This window comes from Danio rerio, chromosome 16, assembly GCF_052040795.2.
Source record: "Danio rerio strain M-AB ecotype USA chromosome 16, GRCz13ab, whole genome shotgun sequence".
Lineage (NCBI taxonomy): Eukaryota > Metazoa > Chordata > Actinopteri > Cypriniformes > Danionidae > Danio > Danio rerio.
In genome coordinates this window covers 53,729,319-53,751,524 of record NC_141036.1, presented here as the reverse complement: position 1 = coordinate 53,751,524, position 22,206 = coordinate 53,729,319, and the positions used below count along the sequence as shown (strand labels likewise).

General features: G+C 38.7%; 1 protein-coding gene across 2 annotated transcripts in view; it reads left to right on the top strand.

Annotated features, from left to right (window-relative positions):
* Nucleotides 1-22,206, top strand: part of csmd3a (CUB and Sushi multiple domains 3a) — a 647,261-nt gene that overhangs the window by 216,776 nt on the left and 408,279 nt on the right. For both annotated transcript variants that reach the window (XM_087287879.1, XM_087287878.1), the window contains exons 15-18: nucleotides 637-831; nucleotides 2,728-2,866; nucleotides 8,749-8,936; nucleotides 11,418-11,606. In XM_087287879.1, the coding sequence (XP_087144005.1) occupies nucleotides 637-831; nucleotides 2,728-2,866; nucleotides 8,749-8,936; nucleotides 11,418-11,606 (711 nt within the window). The remainder of the gene's footprint in view (nucleotides 1-636; nucleotides 832-2,727; nucleotides 2,867-8,748; nucleotides 8,937-11,417; nucleotides 11,607-22,206) is intronic.

Here is a 22,206-nt window from a genome sequence, read left to right as displayed (position 1 = left end):
TAAAAAAGGGACTAAGCTGAAAAGAAAACGAATGAAGGAATTTTAATCTTTCTTCCAATAATTTTAATGCAATATGTAAGTCTACTAGTATTTTTTCATCTGAGCTTTTTAATGATATTTAATGCTTTGTTATCGCTTTAGTTTGAGCTTTACTTACAGTATGTAAACACATCTACATAATAAGTTTCCTGAACTTTGATAAGCGCTTACACGCTTTTAAGAAATTGAGAAAAAAGGCTTTTGTGTAAGTTAAGAGATAGTTTCCTGCTTGGCAAAACTGATCCTCTCACAAGAAAATTTTGCTTTTGCTAACAACATTTTTGGCATGCGAAGCGTCGTCTTCAATCTGATTCAAGTAGGACATATGGAAGGACATATTTTGCTCGATTTAATTCATAAGCCATTTATCCAGCAGCATCAAACAACTTAATCCTGTTCGCTGAACGTCATACCATTAACCGAGCCAAAATAATCCTCAAATGCCTCTGCAACACACCAGACTCTAGTGTTTACCCACAATCCCCCTGTTTCCTCCAGTTTGATATTGCATTATGCATTTGCTCGTTTCCCTTCCATTTCATTAAGTAAGTCACGTTGCAAGTAACAAGCTTCTCTGCTTTGATGTTATTTGTTCAGCGTTTGGACACAATGAGTGCCCGGACCCCGGAGTGCCTATGAATGCCAAGCGTTTCGGTAATAACTTCCAGCTGGGAAGCTCCATATCAGTCGTGTGCGAGGAGGGTTTCATCAAGACGCAAGGCTCCGATACTATTGTGTGTGAACTGGAGGCGGGGAAGGTGATGTGGAGCGGTTTGATCCCCAAGTGTGAAGGTAAGATTCAAAGTTATCAAAGCTGAGATCACAAAGCACTGGCTTTTATTATAAAGTAGCCTTTTCAGATATGACAGAAAGAAACTTGCTGAAAGTGCATTAGTTGCAGTTTTATTCAGAGCTGTTATATTAAAAGTAAAACAAATTAAGGTTAGTGGTAAAAACATGTTTATGTTTTTTTAAACAAATATTTGAGAGACATTTAAGGTGGTACTGTATGTTAGAGAGTTAAATTCGAAGCATTGTTTACCAGACCCCCTAGTTTTTTGTGATTCCGACGTCGCTGAATCCAACGCAAATTTTTGCGATTCTGCAAAGTTCTTAATTAAACGCAAATAATCACAAAAAAATCTAAATAATCTCATAAAACATCCAATTCCAAACCGTATAATCAAATTTAATGTATTTCAGTTTGCGATTAAATGTTTTACGTCACTTGGACGTTGCATACGCAGCGCACATGATGTATTTAAGTGTCTCTCGAAAAATGACGTCTCATCTGCGCCCTCACAAACATTGCAAGAATTCACACTTAGCTGATGATTGGTAATAAGCTAGTTTGGCATGCTGTCCAGGAGGGGGCCCTGAGCTCATGAGATTCTCAAGCCTGGGGCTCCCTTCCGTTGCCGGGCAGGAGGGGAGTTTGAGCACAGGTAGATCTCGAGTTTGAGCTTAGGTAGATCTCAAGATCTAGAATGGCAAAGAAAGCGTTCTTGCAGGACTTCTTGAGTTCATCAAGAGTCTTAGGATTCATCTTTAATGCCTCCTCCTTCATTCTACCCCAGACATGTTCACTAATGTTTATGTCTGGTGACTGGGCTATCCAATCCTGTAGCACCTTGACCTTCTTTGCTTTAAGGAACTTTGATGTGGAGGCTAAAGTATGAGACGGAGTGCTATCCTGCTAAAAAATTTGCCCTCTCCTGTGGTTTGTAATGTAACGGGCAGCACAAATGTCTTGATTCCTCAGTCTGTTGTTGTTGCCATCCATTTTGCAGATCTCTCACACGCCCCCATACTGAATGTAACCCCAAACCATGACTTTTTCTTCACCAAACTTGACTAATTTCTGTGAGAATCCTGGGTCCTTGCGGGTTCAATAGGTCTTTACAGTATTTGTGATGATTGGGATGCAGCTCAACAGATGATTTACAGGAGGTCAATTTATTATGCCCTTACAAATGGGATCTTTTGTCAGGTAGTGTAGTGTAGTATCTTGAAAAACATCCAGTCAAATATGGTATACTGTCATCATGGCAAAGATAAAAGAAACCAGGGTAACACTTTATAAAAACTACACACTATGAATCATTTATTAGCATTAGCCTCTAGTGAATTCATTATTTGTTAAGCATTAACTCTACATTAATAAGCGTTAGTAAGCAATTTGTAAATACAGCTACAAATGCTGTATTCTTGACTTATAACCACACTTATAATGTGCTTAATAATTGTGCTTTCATACTTTGTTAATGATATATATTTTTAATACTAATTTAAGTGTTGCATTATTTACAATCCATTTGTATTTAGGAGTAGTTGGAGGTTTTTAAGATCATTTAGAATGAGCTAGTGAATAATTAATAAACTATTGAATTAAAGTTTATATACCTTATTATTCAGGCATATAGTAATGGCTACTATGTATGTTAATAAATGCTTTATTTACTCATAATCTTTTATAATTCAGAAGGGCTAAAAGTTCTGACTTCAACTGTAATATGTTATGTAATTAAAAGTGCTTCTAACGAAAAAACAAATATGCAAATGGAAGAATATGCAGATGTTGTTTATTAAAAAACAAAAGAAGCAGTCACTTATTCGATCAGGTTGCTTTGGTGATTGCAAAATATGTAATAAGCATTCCTCTCACATGTACATAACTGTTTCTGGCAGCCCCCTGCGGAGGCCATTTCACCGCTCCGGTGGGAGTCATTCTGTCCCCAGGGTGGCCCGGCTACTACAAAGACTCCTTGAGCTGTGAGTGGGTCATCGAGGCCGAGACGGGACGCTCCATCAAGATAAGCTTTGACAGGTCTGTTGGATAGCGCTGAGAATAGAAACACACCCAAGCATTATTCGGATTCATGTCTGGGGGCATCAGCTCTCCAGGACGACAAATCATTTTAACACTTAATGTATCACAGCTGGAAAAAAAGCAGAAGTAGCCACATAATCATAGTCACTGATGTATACTGCCCGTCAGAAGTCTGGAATAACAAAGATTTTTAAAGAAGATAAAACATGAAGTGTGTTCATGAAAAAAGTCTCTAATGCTAAGTTTGTGTTTATGTGTTGAAAAATGCTGTGGAAGTTATGAAATATTACAAGATAAAATAGCTATTCTATAGTAGACTACTTTTAAAATGATACTATTTATTCATGCAATGATAATGAATTTTTCTTGATCTTTTAGAAATCATTATGCTCTATTATTGTTATTTATTATTTATATTATGATTAATAATAATAATAATAATAATAATAAAATAATAATAATAATAATAACAATATGGCAGTTCATTCTACTGTGGCGAGCCCGGATTAAAAGAGTGACTAAGGCAGAAGAAAATGAATGAATAAATGAATGAATGAATAATAATAATAATAATAATAATAATAATAATAATAATAATAATAATAATAATAATAATAATAATCAACAATAATAATTAAAAAATAATAGTTAAAACAACAACAACAACAACAACAATAATAATAATAATAATAATAATAATATATCAATATTATTATTATTATTATTATTATTATTATTATAGCTGTTGTTGTTGTTGTTGATGTTGTTACAATAATAATAATAAAAACAATAATAATAATAATAATAATAATAATAATAAAAATAACCATAGTCATAATAATACTCCTAATTATATCTATAACCATTTTTATTATTGTTATTATTATTATTATTAGTAGTAGTAGTAGTAGTAGAAGTAGTAGTAGTATTAATTTATTATAATCCTTATCATAATAATATTTTTTCTTGTTTTATTATTATTATTGATATTATAATAAAAAGTAATAATCATCATCATCATTATCATCATTATAATAATAATTACCACCACCACCACCATCATCATTATCATCATCATCGTCATCATCATCATAATTGTATTCATCATAATCATAACAATAAACATTATTATTATTATTATTATTATTATTATTGTTATTATTATTATTATTATTATTATTATTATTATTAATATTATTTTATTTTTTAGTAGTAGTAGTAGTTTTAGTAGTAGTAAAAGTTGTAGTTGTAATAGTAGTGGTAGTAGTAAAAATGATTTGTTATTATAATTGTAAACAATATATATTATTATTTATATTTTATTATAATCATATAGTATAATCATGCAAAACATTTAATTTGAAAATTAATACTTGCTTTATTAATACTAATATACTTAAAATGTCATAGTACTATTATTATTATTATTATTATGTTATTGTATTATATGTTGTTTTGCTGCTTAAAATTAACTTGGAAAAAAAATATTTATCAGATGTTTTATGAACTAGACACATTTAGTTAAATTATAAATAACGCCACTTTCGATTAATGTATTGAATAATAATCTAGTATGGTTTTCATAACATATTTTTAACATCATAATTATAAATATTTTAAGCAGCAAATTAGCATATTAGGAGGAGATATTATATATTTCTAATTGATTATGTGACAATAAAGAATGCAATAATGCTGAAAAAAATCAACTTTGCACCATTGGCTTATTATTATTAAATTAAAATCCAGTCTTGCTTTAAAAAACCCCGTTGTCAAAATTATTCCAAACTTTGACTGGGACTCGTAATACATATCTTTAACAGGGTGCTTTGGGTGTGAAGGTTGTGTTGGTTTTTTATAAAGTCTACCATAAGAGTGAAGCTAATAAAGTATAATGTCAAATGTAATTGAATCGTAAGCCTTGGCTGATCGCGGCAAAGTTCACATGTCGAAACGTCTGAAAGATGCTGTTGTTTCCCAGTAATGTTTGTCATAGAGCACAGACCAAGAGTGCAGAGGAGAGCGTCACCATTACTGTCTATATAAATGATTGCATAGTGCTATGTCGACGGGCTTGATCCATACACATTCGCTGTATAAATCTATCGCTCAGCGTGGCGCCCATCGAGGCTGCCCGTGAAAGGGAAATGGAATTAATCTATATCTTGTTACAAATGGTTGACTTTATTTCATTAGCACAGCAATGCTTCCCTTGAGTACGGCATTGAAATAGCATCAGATTTGGAGTTTGATATAACAGACTCCTGGGAGCGAATGCCTTGAGATGTATCACAAAGGCAGAGGACGAGACCAGGCCGAGATGAGATTGTTTCTCTCTGGAAGTGTGGGGTTGACAGGTCCTCTATTTCCACTGCAAAAATAAGACTGGCATTTTTTTTTCTTCTTGTAGGAAGTTATTATTTACATTGATATCTGGATAAATTTACTGACTGCTGTTTTCTGTGAAATGAATTTCCGCCACCTTCCTGCGGATTTCAGTTGCTACCCATATCAAACACACCTGAAACAATTAATTAGGACCTGAACACCACGTGATAATTACAAACAGGTGTGTTTGATATGGGTTGCAACTGAAATCTGCAGGAAGGTGGCTCTCCAGGAAGAGGGTTGGCCACCCCTGTCCTAGCAACACCCTAAGAACCTCATTAAACATTTTAGTAGCCAAATGGATATAGAACACCCATGAAAGCAGTTTAAAAAGGCTTGGCAATGTCTTAGCAAACACCTTAAACACCCTAGCAACCACTTAACATTGACCTAGCAACAGTGAGGTATACTTATAGGATTTTATTCATTCTTTAAATTAATTTTTTAGTGTGTTCACTGCAAAACTACTTTTATTACTCAAGAGTTTTTGTCTCATTTCTACACCAAACATAAAATAAATAATAATATAAAATAATCTGCCAAATTAAACTTGTATTTACTTTGAAATAAGATTATTTTTCCCATTGACAAACCACTTGGCTTGCAGTATTCCAGAACCCTCTTGTGACCACTAGTAATGCCTCAGAACACCCTAGTAACCAAATGAAAATCCTCAAATAATTGACGATGACTTACAGTAGCAACACCCTTACAATCAAACTACAATCAATAACATCTTAGCAACCACTTCATGATGGCCTAGCAACGCCATGATTGTGGCCTAAGCTGGCCTAACCACCTTAACCCAATTGACAGTATTGTTACGTAGCCATAAAGATAAGGATGACTGTCTATTAAAAGAGTTCACCCGGAATCCCCTTTCCTGCTCTCCAAACACACACACAGGCCAAATTGTCGGAAAGAAGTAACAGATTTATTAAACATAAATGTTTCCAATATCAAAACCAAGTGTGTCAAGGGAACAAAAGGCCAAAGCAACGAACAAAACAAAGTACGCTATCTAATATTAAGTGTTTCTTACCTAAACCAAAAAGAAAGATTTGTAAATAAAACAACAATTCTCCCCTCCTTGTCTATCCTCCTTTAAACAGGAGAACAAGTGACAAAAGAAAAGGGCCTTCCCATATATCATTAAGAAGTAAATAAACACTCAGCCACTGCTTATGCAAGTTACCGTCTTATTACCGTATTTAACAGAGTATTCCACCAGATGACTTTGGAAAAAAGTTCCGAACAGAAATATTTCACTGACACACAGAGAACTTAAAGTGATCTGCTCACACACATAACAGCGAGGGGAAACAGGAACAGAACTCATCGAACAGCGCCAACAGCAGGCTTTTATCATTGGTGCTGCCCCTCTCAGTTGCAACCGATCTCCGCTCATGTTAAGAGAGAGATAAAGGGAGGATACAACAATTCAATTTTTTTCATCTTTATATGTATAGCGCTTTTTCAATGTGTCAAAGCGGCTTCACATAGATGATTCTAGTGAACTGAAAAGCGGCAGTTCTGTTTTCAGAGTTTCAGTTTAGTTTAGTTCAGTTAAGGTCAGTGTGGTTTAATATTCACTGCTGAGAATCCAAATACTGGAGAGTAATCCATCGATGCGCTATCAATCCATCGATGCGACAACACACAGGAACAATACACACCAGCATTGTCAAAATAAGTTAATCAATAGGTAAGTTAATCAATAGGTAAGTTAATCAATAGGTATGTTAATCAATAGGTAAGTTAATCAATAGGTATGTTAATCAATAGGTAAGTTAATCAATAGGTATGTTTTGCTTGTTTTAAGGAAAACCGTTTAAAATAATTATTTCTAAAAACAATGTTAGCATAAAAAAAGCTTCTTGATTTTTTTAGATATTATGACTAGAAACAAGATAATGGGCCCTATCATACACCCGGCGCAGTGTGGCGCAAGGCGTGGCGCAATACTAGTTTGGTAGTTTTAGCTTGGCGCAAGAGTCGTTTTGAGGCGTTGCGCTACACTGTTTAAATAGCAAATGCATTAGTGCTTATATGTGTGCCCATAGGCGTTCTGGTCTAAAAAGGAAGGCGTTCTGAGGCGCACTGCTGGCGCGTTGCTATTTTGAGAAACTAAAATAGATTTTTCATTAGACCAACACAAACCCAGTCTAAACTCCGGCGCAGAGTTGCGCCTCGCTTACACACTGCTTAATACGCACAAGAGAGCAATAGGCAAATATCTTTACATATGAAATGTAAATATTAAGGATATATATAAAGAATATAATAAGAATAGATATAGGATATAAATATAAAGAATTAAAATATTACAAAAAATACTATTTTCTAGCCTACATAAATATGAAAAATCACTGCTTTTATGCCTTCTTCATCTCGGGAGGCTTTTTCAGTTCATTCATAACAATTTGCTTTTGTATAATGTTATTATTATTAGCAGTATTATTTATTATATCCATATTTATATTTGTTTGATTAAAAACAAGCTTAGATTTGCCCACCTGTCAGGTTTTAGACCATATGGGGCACAGCATGTGTTTTAGGATATAACTCAGGTTTTTGAGCACACTTCGTTATTATTGTTCATTTATTCGTTTGCTGGAAATTAGAACTGAATTTAGAAATAGTTTTGAAACAAATATTTGTGCTTAAAAACGCAATTAATTATTTATAGACTTATTGATGTCTGTGCGTAAAGGTTTCCCTATCCAAGAGCGAAAGTGAAAGTGATCCTTTATCTCTCATTCTCACGCAGTAGATGCTCTGTTTAACAGTTTTCTCTTAAAAAACTGTCAACTGTTAACTGTTTGCTAGTGAAATGCTCAGTTTTTTCACTTAGACTTTGCTTTCCTGTAAATAGCGAATGCTCTCTTGGCGCGACGCAGCTGGCTCTTAAAGGGAATGGGAGATGAGACTCTAATTGGTTTATTCTCAAAACACACCTATAACTCATTAAGAAAATAAGCTCAACCCTTTTAGACTATGCGCCATGGCGCAAAGCGGATTTTCCTGTCCTTAAATTAGCAAAAATGCGTTCTGACACGCCCTGAAAGCGTTTGCGCCCTGCGTTTTGCGCTCTGCGCATGGACCGTCAAAATAGAGCCCAAAAACTCCAAGTATGATAGCATAGTGTTGTTATTTGTTTTGGTTTCATTTCTGCTGAAGATATACCAATCTAAATCAACACAAGGGCATATAAATGAGAGTATTTTCCTTATTAGCTCAACTATTTCATTAAAGCCCGTCTCAGCACTGCAGATCTGTGTTCATTCACACATCACAGAGCGGTTTGATGGCATCAGTAAACAGCAGTGTGAACACTGTGGCTTCTCATTAGGAGTAGCGCTCAATGAGGAACAGTTGGCCAGTCATGGGTAATGAGCTCTGTTTGTGTATGTGTGTGCATAGAAACATTCGGTGTAGTAATTTTTATTATCTTCTTTCTTTGATCTGTTTTTTTTTTTTCTCTCCGGCAGGTTCCAGACAGAACTCAATTATGACTTTCTAGAGGTGCACGATGGGCCTAATCTCCTCTCGCCCCTAATCGCCTCTCTAAATGGCACCCAAGTCCCTCAGTTCCTGTTCAGCAGCAGCAACTTCCTGTATCTTCTCTTCACCACCGATAACAGTCGCTCTAACAGTGGCTTTAAGCTCTTTTATGAAAGTGAGTCAGCCGTCTTTATAGACCCGTGTGCCTTTTTGCCTGAGAAGTGATATTTCATTCTGAATCGTATCTGTCTCTCCACACACAAGCAAACAGCTTGAGGATTTCTCTTTGTAGTATTCTGTCTCACGCTCTCCATTTCCGGCTTTTGTTGTCTGTTTCTTTTCGCCTCTCCCCTATTTTTTCGATTTGGTGTGCTTTATTGGCTTTATAGTAAAAAATAAAACTGCATTCATATTCCAAATCTTTTCAGAATAGCTGCATACAAATAAAGGCAAATCTGGTAAATAACTAAATGGCATATATAAATGACATAAATAAAAAGTTAATAATATACTTTAAAAATACTTACTTAAAAATAATGTATACATATTATTATTATTATTATTATTATTATTAATTTTGAGCTTGATGCTGGAAAAACAATTGATTTATAATACAATATAAAATAATATAATATAATATAATATAATATAATATAATATAATATAATATAATATAATATAATATAATAACATTATATTATATTATATTATATTATATTATATTATATTATATTATATTATATTATATTATATTATATTATATTATATTATATTATATTATATTATATAAATGCAATTTATGCATAAAACTAAAACAAAGCAAAACAAATGGATAAACATTTTAATTTAGTAATAAAGTCATTATTAAAGCAATTAAGTAAAATAAGATCAAATATTTTGATACTGCAGTGTATAGAAGTACCGTTAACATGCAAAGTAATAATTCATATATTTGTCTATGCAATAAAATAAAATGATGTTGGTACTACAGTAAACTATATTGTTGAATATAAAAATATGAAATAAAATAAAATGTAATACGTATAATGTTTCACATAAAAAATGTAATCAAATATAAAAATATATGAATAATTAGCATGATCAAATTATTTTTTTAAATTAAAATTAAATGAATAAACATTATATTAGTGCTAAATGTGATTATCAATAGAATAGAATAGAATAGAATAGAATAGAATAGAATAGAATAGAATAGAATAGAATAGACTGTGCTTCCCACAGGTTTGAAATTTGGTGGTAGCCAAATTAAAACACAACATTTACCCAAATTTTATAAATATTTAACTGTATGCGAAAGACAAAACACAATTGAATTTTTTACAATTATTTAGTTTATTATACACCGTTACACTGTTTCTTTTCAATGGGTTAAAGTAAAAAAAAAAAAAAACATCCACAATTTATCTTACTTTTATGCTATGCAGGAGCCTTGTGCACCCACTGACGGGTCAAATCTGCTTTTTTCTCTCTCAAGTTCAAAACAAACCTGAATGCCAGCACATTTTAGGTCTAAAAAATAGCCTTTGTAATACTTTAGCATCATTAAATTAAGAAAATGATAAAATAAATGGAATAAAAACAGACAATATCTCTCAAAATTATTATAAATACAAGATTAAAACCTGTTTATTATATAAATAGGGCAAATGAGTTGATTAAACATCACTAATGGTGTACATACATTTTGCAGCCCGTTTAGAACAGTCATTTTGTCCTCTCCGAGTATCAAGTAACATTTTTCTGAGCCGTTTAGATAAAAAAAAAATACTAATATTTCTCTTGCTCTCGCGACTGTGTGCGTGCAGTCAGTTGCGAAGCCAAGCGAAAGTAGAAGTAAAGTCAAATAAAAGCAAGTAAAAAGGTAATGCAAAAACGCTTACGAAACGCATTAGAAAGCGAAAGCAAAAGTTATATCGCAGACATTTTATGAGGTTTAGAACCTAGGCAAAGTTTTTAAGTCCCAAAAAGCTGCACCTCTGTGGGTTTACAGAGCAAGTGAGTTTGTCTGTGGGAGTGATCTCACTGGCACAAAACAAAATGGGTAAACGATTTACCACTAATCGATTTAATATTAATTTACCATTAATCGATCACTGATGTTTGGTTATTGGACAGATAAAAAAAATAATAATAAAGGATTAATAAATAATAAATAAAGGATATTCACTAAATATACTTGGGCAGCCGTTAATATAATATAATAAAATATAATATAATATAATATAATATAATATAATATAATATAATATAATATAATATAATATAATATAATATGATATGATATGATATGATATGATATAATATGACATGACACGACACGACACGACACGACATAATAATATAATATAATATAATATAATATAATATAATATAATATAATATAATATAATATAATATAATATAATATAATATAATGTGATATGATATGATATATGACATAACATAACATAACATAACATGACATGACATAACATTATTATATAATATAATATAATATAATATAATATAATATAATATAATATAATATAATATAATATAATATAATATAATATAATATAATATAATTCTAAGTAAGTTTACATAGTGTTTTTTTTTCTCCACTTCTCTAGTTGATTTATCATCCGCTCTGTTTCAGGTGTCACTCTGGACACTCACTCATGTTTGGACCCTGGCGTGCCAGTAAATGGGGTCCGTTACGGGCAGGACTTGGCCATCGGTTCTGTGGTGTGGTTTGGCTGTGAGCCCGGATACAGACTGAGCCATGAGGAGCAGTTGGTCTGTGAAAAGAACCACTGGTGGAGCCACCCTCTGCCTACATGTGACGGTGAGCTGTCATCACAATTACACTTCTCCATTACACCAATTAACTCTCTTCATTAAAACACTTCTTTGATTTCTACCTTTAAAGCAATTCCAAAGAATATTCAGCAACATTTTAATTAAAGCCTGGCTGCACAGGCGCTCCTGTGAATTTTTCAAATATTTCCCAAATGAGGTTTAACAGAGCAAGGAAATTTTCACAGTATTTCCAATAATGTGTTTTCTTCTGGAGAAAGTCTTATTTGTTTTATTTAGGCTAGAATAAAAATATTTTTAAAATTTTTTAAAGAGCCCATATTATACATGAAATAGGGTCAAATCTTGGTTGTAAGGGTCTCCAACAACAGTTTAATATGCATGCAAGGTCAAAAAACACTTTCATGGTCTTATAATCTGCATTTATTTTTACCTAATTATCCCAGTGACTCCCGTATGAATCGTCCAGTGATTCATTTGTTCCCAAACTCCTCCTTAGCGCGAAGCTAATCTGCGCTGATTGGACCGATGACAGTCGCGATTGGTCGACTGCCTTCAGTCAGAGAGTGAAATGGCCAATAGCTAATCAGCAATTTAAAAGTAATCACAGTTCATACACGCTGCCAGTTGCCAGTGGGTCAATGTGAATACAGTCGATGGACTTGAAAATACAGACGATTAACTATTTTATTGAGCAAAAACTCCAAAAACTGTCGAGGAGATCACATAGCTTGTCTCACTCTGCTCTTTTCACAGACACAAACACACACACACACACACACACACACATTGCCCTCGTCCGCGCACACACACACACCTCCGGGCGACAACGCGCGCGCACACACACACAAACACACACACATACCTCCGGACGACAGCGCACACACGCACAAACTACCCTCGTCCACGGAGCTCCGTAAACAAAGCAGCACACATCGTGTTTTTATCGTGACTTTGCACGCGATAAGAGAATATAGCCAGTTAACCTGATACAGTACACTCGGTTACAAGTAACAAATCACAACTAAATACATTTGCAAGCTAGAGTCAACGAGGCAACAACTTTAATCACACGTACTTACACTTGAGAAATGGAGGAAGAAACCCATCCTGACGTCCATCAGTAAGTTACTCTTTACTGATCCTTCCTTTAACAAACGCCGATGAAGTATTCTTTGTAGCATGTAGCTTCCAGAAGTTTCCAGTAGTTTCCAACTGCTTGGTTATAATGCTGAGGTTTCATCTTTGGGTAGAGACTCGATATAATATCCATCTGCAGTGTGACTTCAATCGACCGGCATGTTTGTGTGTGTGTGTGTGGGTGTGTGTGTGTGTCTGGGTTTCTATGTCAGAGGGCGGGGCCGCAGGTTTGAAATCTCCTGGGTTTGCGCGTGCACGTGAATAACTTGGTTTCGTTCATACGTCATGGCGAAACACCTAATGACTTGGTATCAAGGCGACTCGTTTGAAGCACTATGAGTCGACTTTTTTTTTAGATGAGTCAACCGTTTTAAACACTGTACTCTTACAAATTTAAGCCTTAGCTGGATACTTCACTTCACTTAGAGCTGTGTTACACACTACATGGAGGGGAATTTTCAAAAACCCATAATATGGGCTCTTTAAAAACCATTGTAAGGTCAATACTAGTAATATTATTATGAAACTGACAAAGTTTGGAAAAGTTTAATTAAATATATGACTATCACATATGACGCATATTCTAGCAAATTTTACTTACTTAAATCTTGTTAAATTCAGATGTGTAAAATAAAGGAGATCAGCCCAGTGCGAATATTGCAGGTACTGTAGAGTAAGTTCAGGGCAGGATGACCAGACCTATAAACGCTTTTTCTATCCAATAGAATTATGAGGGCGAACAATGTGACCCATTAATTATAAAAAGAATTGCTAAAAGTGTTGTAATTCTGCAACAGTGAGCTTTACAGGGTTACATTTTTTCTACAGAAAAAAAATTACTGTTATTCAATGATTCTACCCTAACCCGCCTAGTTAACCTAATTAATCTAGTTAAGCCTTTAAATGTCACTTTAAGCTGAATACTAGCAGGCCCGGATTGGCTAATCGGGAGGAGCGGGAGAATTCCTGGTGGGCCGGTCTGTTTTCTAGGTGTCCCTAGCTCCAGAATCTGTTGCTCTCAGCAGTCACACTTTTTTAAAAATAATTTATTTATTTACTTGACCACAGCCTTCTTATTTATTATTTTACCGTAGCTCTGCTCTTTTTATCTATTTTCTCGTAGCCTCATGAGCAAGATGCAGCCTGCAGGTTAATGATGATATAACTAGAAAAGTCACCAGTTAAATTACAGCTGTTGTGGTACAGTGGTTAGCACGTTAGGTTATGACGCCGTCAACCCGGGATCGGTCTACATTAGGTTATGACGCTGTCAACCCGGGATCGGTCCTTTTCTGAGCAATATATATATATATATATATATATATATATATATATATATATATATATTTTTTTTTTTTTTTTTCATTTTTATTGTTAAGACATATAATACTGTAAGGGTTGTTGAATATTTGAAGTTCTAAAACAGCTGCTTTCTCAAAAAAAGACGTGACAGTGTAATTAGAAACTGAATTGGTAATTACCTTATTTTAATATAGTCAGTGGTGAACTGAGGCGGGCCGGTCTAAGGCTTGAAACTCCAGGGCTGAAAAAAAATCCCACTCCGGCCCTGAATACTAGTATCTTGAGAAATGTCTAGTCAAATATTATTATGTAGTAGTAGTAGTAGTAAAACTTTATTGTCCTTGACAGGAGATCTGTTATGGGCATCGCCATATTGCTGCAGACATTCACTAAAACAAGCAATAAAAAACAATACAAAATACAATAATTACAAAATTTATAATGCTTATTTAAAAAGACGCTTATTAAGTAAACCCACTAGGTACAAAGGACTTCTTAGAGCGGTTTAACCTATACTTGGAGACTCTATCTTCTCTGGTAGAACCAGAGTGGTATCAGAGAAGATACCATTTTGTGCTGTCAAAATGGCAAAGGTAAAATAATGATTAGAAATGAGTTATTAAAACTATTATGTTTAGGAATGTGTTGAAAAAAATCTTCTCTCCTTTAAACAGAAATTGGGGGAAAACTGTACAGGGGTCTAAAATTGCAAGAGGGCTAATAATTCAGACTTCAACTGTATATGCAGGAATAATAATTCTCATCACATTTAATTTCGACTGCAAACTGACATCTCATCTCAAACATAATTTCTCTGACAGCAGGAAACGTCAGTTTGCAATAAAATTCACAACTTAATTATGTGTAATTGCAGGTTGTTTTTTATATAACAACATGTAGTTAAAGAAGCCCATTCAGAACATAAAATATGTATGCTATTAAAAATAGGGCTGTAGTTATTTTTAATATCGTTAGGAGATATTACTGGCTATAAGAATTAATGAAATCGTTAATTGTTAATGATACATCCTTGTGCATTATTTATAAATGCTTTAAGTGTTACTAGATATTCTATTCTTTTTTTTTTTTTTTTAAGTTCTGTGAGTTTTTTTGGGGAAGCATATGTGCATATGTGGTATTGTGAGAGCTGACAAGAGTCTCAGTAAGAAAAATATTGATACATATACGTGAAAATAAAATAAACTTTTTATTTTAGCGCTAAATGTAATTACATATGTTCAACAGTGACTGTTTTTAGTTTTTCAAAGTCTTGCCTTTTCTCTTTACATACTTTTACTTTAAACTTTATGTAAAATATACAGACGATGAATAATATATATATATATATATATATATATATATATATATATATATATATATATATATATATTGACTATCAAATTTATTCATCCTCTATTCATCCTTTTTTTGTCTTGTTTTGTTTAAATAATAAATAAAATAAAATAAAATAAAATTGTTCTTGATTTAGTTTACATTGTTTGTTTGTTTTTTTTCTCCCCTTGTCAGATATTCTACTGTATTACTTAATGTAATTGTTTAAATATTAAGTAGAAATCCAAAGAAATGTCCTGGAAGATATTGATTTGTAAACACACCAATTGATGACCCATAATTAGGGCTTTTTATTAAGACTTTTTAAGTATGCAACTGGCATTCAATGCTCATTTTAACACATAGAAATTACTCATATACAATATAACTGCATGTCACTATGCTTATATAATAACTGTTATAATATAATATAAATATATGCATATTTATCTGTTAAATTTAATTGTTAAACACCATTAGTTATGATTTAAGGTAATTAGCAACTAATAAAGTTATGGCAACTTTTCTGATTTTGATTGTAATACAATAATGTGCACCCTTTGAAAAGCTGCTTTGGAACAATAATTATTGTGAAAAGCAATACACAAATAAGCTTTAATTAAATTTAATTGAATATTACTTGTGCGATTTGATCTGAGTCAAATAAAAAAATTGAACATGACTTGATTTTATTCATCAGGAAATGATTGGATCAAGTAAATTTAGTAACACAATCTCACAGCAATCCGTAACTTTTTGATTTAGTGGGTAATTTGTATAAATTAGTACGATCTCATTTGTAAAATTTCATATGATTTGTTCATCCCCCAATGATGATTGGGTTTAGTGGCGGGTTGTGAACCATACCTCATTTTTAAAATCGTACGTTTTCGAGCATCTTAACTCGTACAAATTGGTATGAATTAACCACTAAACTGTCAAAACATAACACAGTTACGTTTCCATGCGAGATCAAGTGAAAAACTTTACACCACAGCTGTATTCAGTCTGTAGAAACTCCAAGCAACAGTTTTTATCCACCAGGAATTGATTGGATGAGGAAAGCTTGACTACTGGAGTTGTACTTCGACTGAAGATGACCGTCTCGTTATCTGGAGTAAAGTAAAAGTCGATTTTGTTGACTTTAACCTTCGGTTAAAATTTTCCAAGAGAGCACTCATTGGCAGGTCTGGCCCATTTGGTGTATTCAATTTTAATGACTTCATGTCATACGGAATGAACTGAATGTGGAGGAAATATTTTGGGTACTTCACAGTGCCGGAGGGAAGAAAGAAAGTGATTTAGGCAGATGTTGAGCCCGAGGCGCTAGACTCTTTTTATCGTCTCGCGGGGAGTGACGCTGACATTCATTATCATTAAAGGTGAAGTCTCTGAGGAAATCTGCTGTCAGTGCTTGAATCCTGAAGTTCAGGCCTTAGTGTAGGCATCTTAAGAAGTACTGGTTATGACTGCATCTATGGTGCGGTGGCCAAATCATGGTGGCATTTCAACACTACAAACACAGAGGCAGTCATTTACACCATTTTTACATTTTTTAATTTATTATCTTTGTTAAAATAAAGCTCATAAACAGCGGGTAAAGAAAAAGTATTGAACATGTCTTAGTTTTTCTCATAACTTTTTATTTCTTAAGGTGTCGTTGATTTGAAATGTTCCCCAGATCTTGGTTACAACCAATGAAATGTATATTTTCAAAGAAAACAAATCAAATTAGTTTACATGTTTATGCATAATAAAATGAAATGATGTATTGAACACATGAAGAAAGAGAGGTGTAGAAAGGCAGCGAAAGCCCAGACAGCAGCTGAAATCTTTTAGTAGTTCTTCATTACCCTTCTGTCCTTCGCCAGTTCAAAGGAATATTAGCTGCTTCAGTCTAACACGTACAATATCAGGATGATGAAGATGAAACCAGGGTGGACGTTTCAGACACTGATCCCAAACACATTCAGGGAAACGTTCGAGGTTACTAAAGTAACCCTTCGTTCCCCGAGGAGGGGAACGGAAGCACTATAAGTGGATTTGATTGTAAAATCCACGCATTGGGAGGTTCGGTTCAGAAGCTACTCGTCTGAAAGAGTATTGAACGGGCCAATTAAGAATGAATTGGCAGCGCAAGCCTGCGCAGGTGAGCGGCATAAGCAATCAACTGAGTATATAAGCTCACCTGGCGCAGCAGACGCTATCCTTTTTAAGCTGAAGAGACTTTCAACAGCTAAGGGACAGTCATTATGGCGACGGAGTATAGTGCTTCCGTTCCCCTCCTCGGGGAACGAAGGGTTACTTTAGTAACCTCGAACGTTCCCCTTCGGGGGGAACTTCAGCACTATAAGTGGATTTGATTGTAAAATCCACGCATTGGGAGCCCATTGAAAGCGCCATAATGACTGCACCTTACCAACACCCCCGATGAGGAGATAGTCAAGCAAGCGTGACGCACCCACATCATGGGGGGCGCGGTCCTCCAACGTGTCCCTGGCCCTAATTTATCCTACTTCAACAGAAGTTTTACGGATTTATATATATTTTTTGGGAAGTCGTGAGCATCTAGATAATTCTAGGAAAATACGACAGTACGTTGGGAAGCGTGCAATCCCGATAGGGAGGACGCTGCGGAGGCCATCCGTTACCCAAGGGGGGATAGATGGCAGAATTTACATATGGACTAGCCCTAAAAAGGGGGAGTACGCATAGCAAAAGAGTGGTTAGCGGGGAGGGAAGACACGGGTCCGCCCAGGGGGGGGGGACTTAACCGTGGCTGAATAAGCATATGGGATCGCCTAGTGGGGACCACGCATAGCAGGCACCTTTACCCAAAACGCGGGCTGACCAGCGGGCAGACCTACAACGTAGTGGGCCAGCAAGTGACTCCTCCGCTGAGTCAGTGCTGGGGGCCACGGAGGAATCTGCAGGGCTCACCTGACGGGGAACTTTACTGACAGATAAAAAGGCGCACGTATCTCCGTGTTAGGGAAAATGGCGCAGCAAGCGTGTTTCAACACCCTACCGAATTGTTTCCTCAATCACCAAGGGTTACCTAATACCCTTGAGGAAACCGGCTCCACTCGCAGATTGTAAAACCTTGCAAATGTGTTGGGTGTCACCCAGCCCGCAGCTCTACAGATGTCTGTTAGAGGGGCGCCGCGTGCGCGCGCTCGAGAGGATGCGAAGCTCCGAGTGGAGTGCGCACGCGCTCTCGGGGGACGCGGCTCATCTCGGCTCTGATAGTGAAAGAAAGGCATCCACAATCTAGTGGGAACTTATTTCGGTACGGCACTTCCCTGCTGCCGACCGCTATAACAGACGAAGAGCTGCTCAGATGATCTAAACTCTGAGTGCGGTCCGGATAATACGCAAAACGCGAACTGGACAATAAATAAGGGCTGGGTCTGCCTCCTCCGAGGGCAGCGCTTGCAGGCTCACTACCTCGTATTAAAACGGAGTGGTAGGAACCTTGGGCACATATCGCGGGCGGGGTCTCATACGTGAGAGAAGCCAGCCCAATTACAGGCACGAGTCACTGACCGAAAAATGCCTCCGGGTCCCCGACCCTCTAATCGATATCAACGCGACCAGCAGAGCTGTCTTCAGGGACAGAAAATACTGAGTCGAGGATCGAAGGGATCTGACGCGGCTTGTGTAGCGAGGGCGAGATCCTAAGAGGGCATGAGAGGGGGCGGGGTGGATTAATTCGCTTAACGCCCCTGAGGAACCGGATGATGAGGTTATGCGTTCCCACGGTGCTGCCAGCCACCGCGTTATGAGAGCGGAGATGGCAGTCACGTAACCTTGAGTGTGGAGGGCGACAGCCTGCTCTCCAACTTCTCTCGGCGTAAAGAAAGCACAACGCTGATCTGGCAAATTACGGGGGTCTTCTCAGCGAGAGACACACCATTCAGTGAATAGACTTCACGTCAGGGCATAGGCGCGCTCGGGGAGGGGGCTCTAGCCCGAGTGACGGTATTAGCCACCGCAATCGGAGGTTACCTAAGTCTTCCTCGCGTCTAAAAATCTCTTCAAAGATCGGCGAGGGTGCCAGGTGGTGCCCTGTCCCTGAGAGAGTAGGTGCTCTCTCGAAGGGACTGCCAGGGGAGGGCTATCGCGAGGGAGAGCTCTGACATCCAGGTCCGGTTGAGCCAGAGGGGCGCAACCAGCAACCTGTTCCTCGTCCTCCCTGACCATGCACAGTAACTGCGCGAGCAGGCTCACTGGGGGAAACGCGTATTGCGCGTGCCCCGAGGCCAGCTGTAAGCCAGTGCATCCGTGCCGAGAGCACTCGGTCAGGGAAAGAACAACTGGCAATGAGCGATCTCGGGGGAAGCAACAGATCGATCTGGGCTTCCCCGAATCGCGCCCATATCAGCTGAACAGACTCGGGGTGGAGTCTCCATTCTCCAGGACGCAAGGCTGCCGTGAGAGCGCATCGGCTGCACGGTTGAGCTTGCCTGAATATGAATGGCGTGCAGCGATTTCAGCCGCGGATGACTCCAGAGGAGCAGACGGCGGGCGAGCTGAGACATGCGGCGAGAGCGCATACCCCCTATACGGCTGATATACGCCACCGCCGCCGTACTGTCCGTCCTGACCAGCACGTGTTGCCGCTCCAACACCGGAAAAAAACGGTGGAGAGCGGGGAACACTGCCAACAGCTCCAGGCGATATGCCAATGCAACTGGGTACCTTTCCACAGGTCCGCAGCCGCATGCCCGCAACGCACAGCCCCCCAGCCCGTGTTGGAAGCGTCTGCTGAAACGACAACAAGACTGGACGCCTGTTCTAGAGACACCCAGGCCTGTAGGAACGAGGGGTCGCTCCAAGGGCTGAGGGCGCGGCGACACAGCGCAGTAACAGAGACTCGGTGTGCGCGCGCGTGCCATGCGCGTCTGGGGACTCGATCGTGAAGCCAGTGCTGAAGTGGTCTCATATAGAATAATCCGAGCGGCATGAAGCGGCTGCGGATGCCATATGCCCCAGGAGCCTCTGAAATTGTTTCAGTGGGACCACTATTTTACTGTCGAGCTCTCTCAGACAGTACAGCATCAGCTGAGCGCGCTCTCCGGAGAGGCGCGCTGCCATGGTGACCGAGTCCAGCTCCAGCCCGAGAGAAGAGATCCTCTGCACGGGGGCGAGTTTGCTCTTTTCTCGGTTGACCTGAAACCCCCACAGGTGGAAGTGCCAGAGCACTTTGTCTCTGTGCATAATCAACTCTGTGCATAATCAAAAGAGAGGGCAATTCAGCCAGTCGTAAAGAAATTGAGTATGCAGATGCCCGCGAGCCGAAGGGGCGCTGAGGCACCCTCCGCGGGCTTGGTGAGGACCCGCGGAGACAGAGAGAGCCCGAAGGGGAGGGCTTTGTATTGCCAAGCTCGACCTTCAAACGCAAACCGCAGAAACTGTCGGTGGCGAGGAAGAGTGGAGACATGGAAATACGCGTCCATCAGGTCTAATGCTGCAGACCAACCCAGAGGACGAACGCACCGGAGGATGCGCTTCTGCGTGAGCATTCTGAACGGCAGCTTGTGCAGGCAGCGGTTCAAAACGCGCAGATCTAGGATTGGCCGTGACCCACCGCTCTTTTTGGGCACGATGAAGCGTGGGCTGTAAAACCCGCTCTCCATCTCGGCTGGAGGGAGCGGCTCGATTGCATCCTTCGCCAGGAGGACAGCAATCTCCTCTCGCAAGACAGGGGCGGACAGGGGGCTGACCCTGGTGAATACACACCCGTGACTTGGGGGGCCGTTTCGCGAACTGAATCGCATAGCCGAGTCTGATTGTGCGTATGAGCCACCGCGAAGAGCTGGCCCGCGCTAACCAGGCAGGCAGAGCTCTCGCTAATGGACTCATCGCTACAATCGCTGACGTACCAGCAGTGGGGCAGCGCGGAGTGGGTGTGCTGATCCGGGAAGCTCGCGGGTCCCACGGAAAAGCTGGAGGTGAGATATTTGCTCTCACTCCAAACCCGAGCTCCGGAGGGGAGGCTCGAGGGGTGGGAGAAAGGAGACCGTCCTCCCAGCGCTCGTGAGCCACTGGCGAAACGCACCGAATCTGCAAGCTAGAAAGCATAGCGTCCCAGACTGGCAGATTTCGGGCTGTCACATCTGGGGAAGTGAAAAGTGCCCTTTCATAATGTTTTCATGGCAGTAAAAAGTGCCGTTGGAAATGGGGCCCCGCCCTCCAGCGGGGAAAGAGCAAGTTCCCTCTTCTCCAGATGGCCTGTCCCAGGGGCGCTTCGCGGTCCGTTGCCGGACTTAGCGGCGTTCTGGGCAGGGGGGCTGCCTGCTTCCGAGGTGCCCGACGCGCTCGCTTCGCCTTAGGCGTGTGCGGGGGCGGAGCAGCTCTCGTAGGCGGGCGCCTTCGGCGAGGAGCAGGTATGAATGGCACGGCGGGCGGAGCGGGCTACGGACCGCCGATAAGACATCACCCACCAACTGCTCTCTCACCGCCTTGAATTCCTGGGTGAATTCACAGACAGTGTCGCCGAACCTGGCTGGGGATATGGGGAAGTCAAGAAAGCGGACTTTGTCGACTTTGCGCATATCAGCCAGGGGTGGCGCTCCTGGACCACTAATGTGGACATCGTCCTCCCCAACGCACACGCAGCGGACTCAGTAGTCCGAAGAGCTAAGTCGGCGGCGGTGCGAAGCTCGTAAGCCTGGGTTGGACCCACCCTCGTGCAGCTCGGCCAGCGCCTGCGCTTGGTAGCGCTGGTAGGTGGCTATCGCATGCAAGGCGGAAGCAGCCTGGCCCGCAGCTATGTAAGCTCTAGCTCCGAGGGAGGTAGATAACTTACAGGCTTTGGATGGGAGACGAGGCGGACCCCGCCAAGAAGAGGC